Source organism: Juglans microcarpa x Juglans regia, chromosome 1S (assembly GCF_004785595.1).
Source record: "Juglans microcarpa x Juglans regia isolate MS1-56 chromosome 1S, Jm3101_v1.0, whole genome shotgun sequence".
Taxonomy (NCBI): Eukaryota; Viridiplantae; Streptophyta; class Magnoliopsida; order Fagales; family Juglandaceae; genus Juglans; species Juglans microcarpa x Juglans regia.
The window spans coordinates 13,200,733-13,202,793 of NC_054595.1; the positions used below are offsets into that span (position 1 = coordinate 13,200,733).

The 2,061-nt window shown below is 40.4% G+C and overlaps 1 protein-coding gene across 1 annotated transcript; it reads left to right on the top strand.

The window, feature by feature from the left end:
• The first annotated feature begins 328 nt into the window (after nt 1-328).
• LOC121247318 lies at nt 329-1,748 on the top strand. Its single transcript, XM_041145686.1, has 4 exons — nt 329-405; nt 653-754; nt 1,002-1,103; nt 1,334-1,748. The coding sequence occupies exons 1-4, from the start codon at nt 329-331 to the stop codon at nt 1,746-1,748; spliced, it is 696 nt and encodes a 231-aa protein (XP_041001620.1).
• The last annotated feature ends 313 nt before the right edge of the window (nt 1,749-2,061 follow it).

The following is a 2,061-nucleotide window of genomic DNA, read 5'->3' on the forward strand; positions in this document are numbered from 1 at the left end:
CTACATAGAGTTCTCAACCTTAATCATCTACGAAGAAGTCTCTTGATAACAGTATGGCACAGATGGCCAATACACTTCAATAATTCATGCAGATTTAGACCACCACAAACAATCAAAACACTCAGGTCATAAATTACTTGTGGGGCACCATCAATAACATGAGCACAATATTGAGCACTCTAGGGATGGAAATTTCCAACATAACCTCAGTCTAATCCTCAAGTATACCGGCAACAACCACAATAGGTACATATGTCTTAGGAGATGTTATTGAGATAGCGAAGGTCATTTTACTTTGAGAAGTGGAAAGCAAGTTTCCCAACCAGAGATGACCATTGACAGACAAGTAGTTGCTCCTACACCTGAAGATGTAATAGAGACTGATGAAGCCAAAAAGAACCAGAGGTAGTGAGACCAGAGTTGAAAAAGCCTGTGAGTGCAGATGTTGGAACTAGTAGGGGGTACCAACTTGTGGTCATAAATTACTTGTGGGGCACCATCAATAACATGAGCACAATATTGAGCACTCTAGGGATGGAAATTTCCAACACAACCTCAGTCTAATCCTCAAGTATACCGGCAACAACCACAATAGGTACATATGTCTTAGGAGATGTTATTGAGATAGCGAAGGTCATTTTACTTTGAGAAGTGGAAAGCAAGTTTCCCAACCAGAGATGACCATTGACAGACAAGTAGTTGCTCCTACACCTGAAGATGTAATAGAGACTGATGAAGCCAAAAAGAACCAGAGGTAGTGAGACCAGAGTTGAAAAAGCCTGTGAGTGCAGATGTTGGAACTAGTAGGGGGTACCAACTTGTGGTCATAAATTACTTGTGGGGCACCATCAATAACATGAGCACAATATTGAGCACTCTAGGGATGGAAATTTCCAACACAACCTCAGTCTAATCCTCAAGTATACCGGCAACAACCACAATAGGTACATATGTCTTAGGAGATGTTATTGAGATAGCGAAGGTCATTTTACTTTGAGAAGTGGAAAGCAAGTTTCCCAACCAGAGATGACCATTGACAGACAAGTAGTTGCTCCTACACCTGAAGATGTAATAGAGACTGATGAAGCCAAAAAGAACCAGAGGTAGTGAGACCAGAGTTGAAAAAGCCTGTGAGTGCAGATGTTGGAACTAGTAGGGGGTACCAACTTGTGGTTCCCTATCCTCAGAGATTGGCTGGTAGCCAAAAGAACAAATACCACACTGAGATTCATGAGATCTTTAAGCAAGTAAAGATTAATATTTCACTCTTGGATGCCATACAACAAGTTCCTCCATATGCAAAATTTCTAAAGGACTTGTGTATAGTGAAGAGGAAGCTAAATGTAAAGAAGAAAGCTTTCCTAACAGAGCAAGTCAGTGCATTGGTATTGAGCGAGACTCCTCAGAAGTTAGGAGATCCCGGCTCTCCGAACATTTCCATTATTATCGGTGAGTCAGGCATTGAGAGAGCTTTACTTGATTTGGGGAGTAGTGTGAACTTGCTACCGTTCTCAGTGAATGAGGAGTTGGGATTAGGTGAGCTAAAAAAGACCTCTATCATGCTACAGTTGGTTGACAGATCAGTTAAAGTGCCAAGGGGTATTGTTGAGGATGTGTTGGTCCAGGCTACCTCCACTATTTACCAAGCTCTTGTCATTCTTGGAAGCCCATTTCTAGCTATGTCAAATGCTTTGATTAATTGCAGAAGTGGAGTTTTGACACTTACTTCTGGGAAACATGGCACTTGAGTTGAACGTTTTCAATGCTTGCAAGATGCCAACACATTTTGATAACACAAGTGATTTGAATGCTGTAGAAAGTTTGACACCAACATAATTTATTTACTCGACTTTTCCTTTCTCTGTTGATGATTCTATTTTTCATACACCTGAATTTTCACTTGATGAAAAAACTAACCATGTTGATGAAAATATCCTTGAATTTTTGGACCGTTTTGCAGATTCTTCTTTACCACTTGAAGTACAATTTGTAGGCGCAAGATGGCAACCCCAGTTTAAAACTCTACTACCACCAGACATACTTAAATATTCAGAGGAAGAA

What these genes read in the sequence shown, in the direction of transcription:
- LOC121247318 (XM_041145686.1), top strand. Translation starts at nt 329, where the DNA reads ATGACCATTGACAGACAAGTAGTTGCTCCTACACCTGAAGATGTAATA. An exon ending in GAAGCCAAAAAGAACCAGAG is followed by an intron (nt 755 to 1,001) that starts GTAGTGAGACCA and finishes TACTTTGAGAAG; the next exon opens with TGGAAAGCAAGTTTCCCAAC. An exon ending in GAAGCCAAAAAGAACCAGAG is followed by an intron (nt 1,104 to 1,333) that starts GTAGTGAGACCA and finishes TATAGTGAAGAG; the next exon opens with GAAGCTAAATGTAAAGAAGA.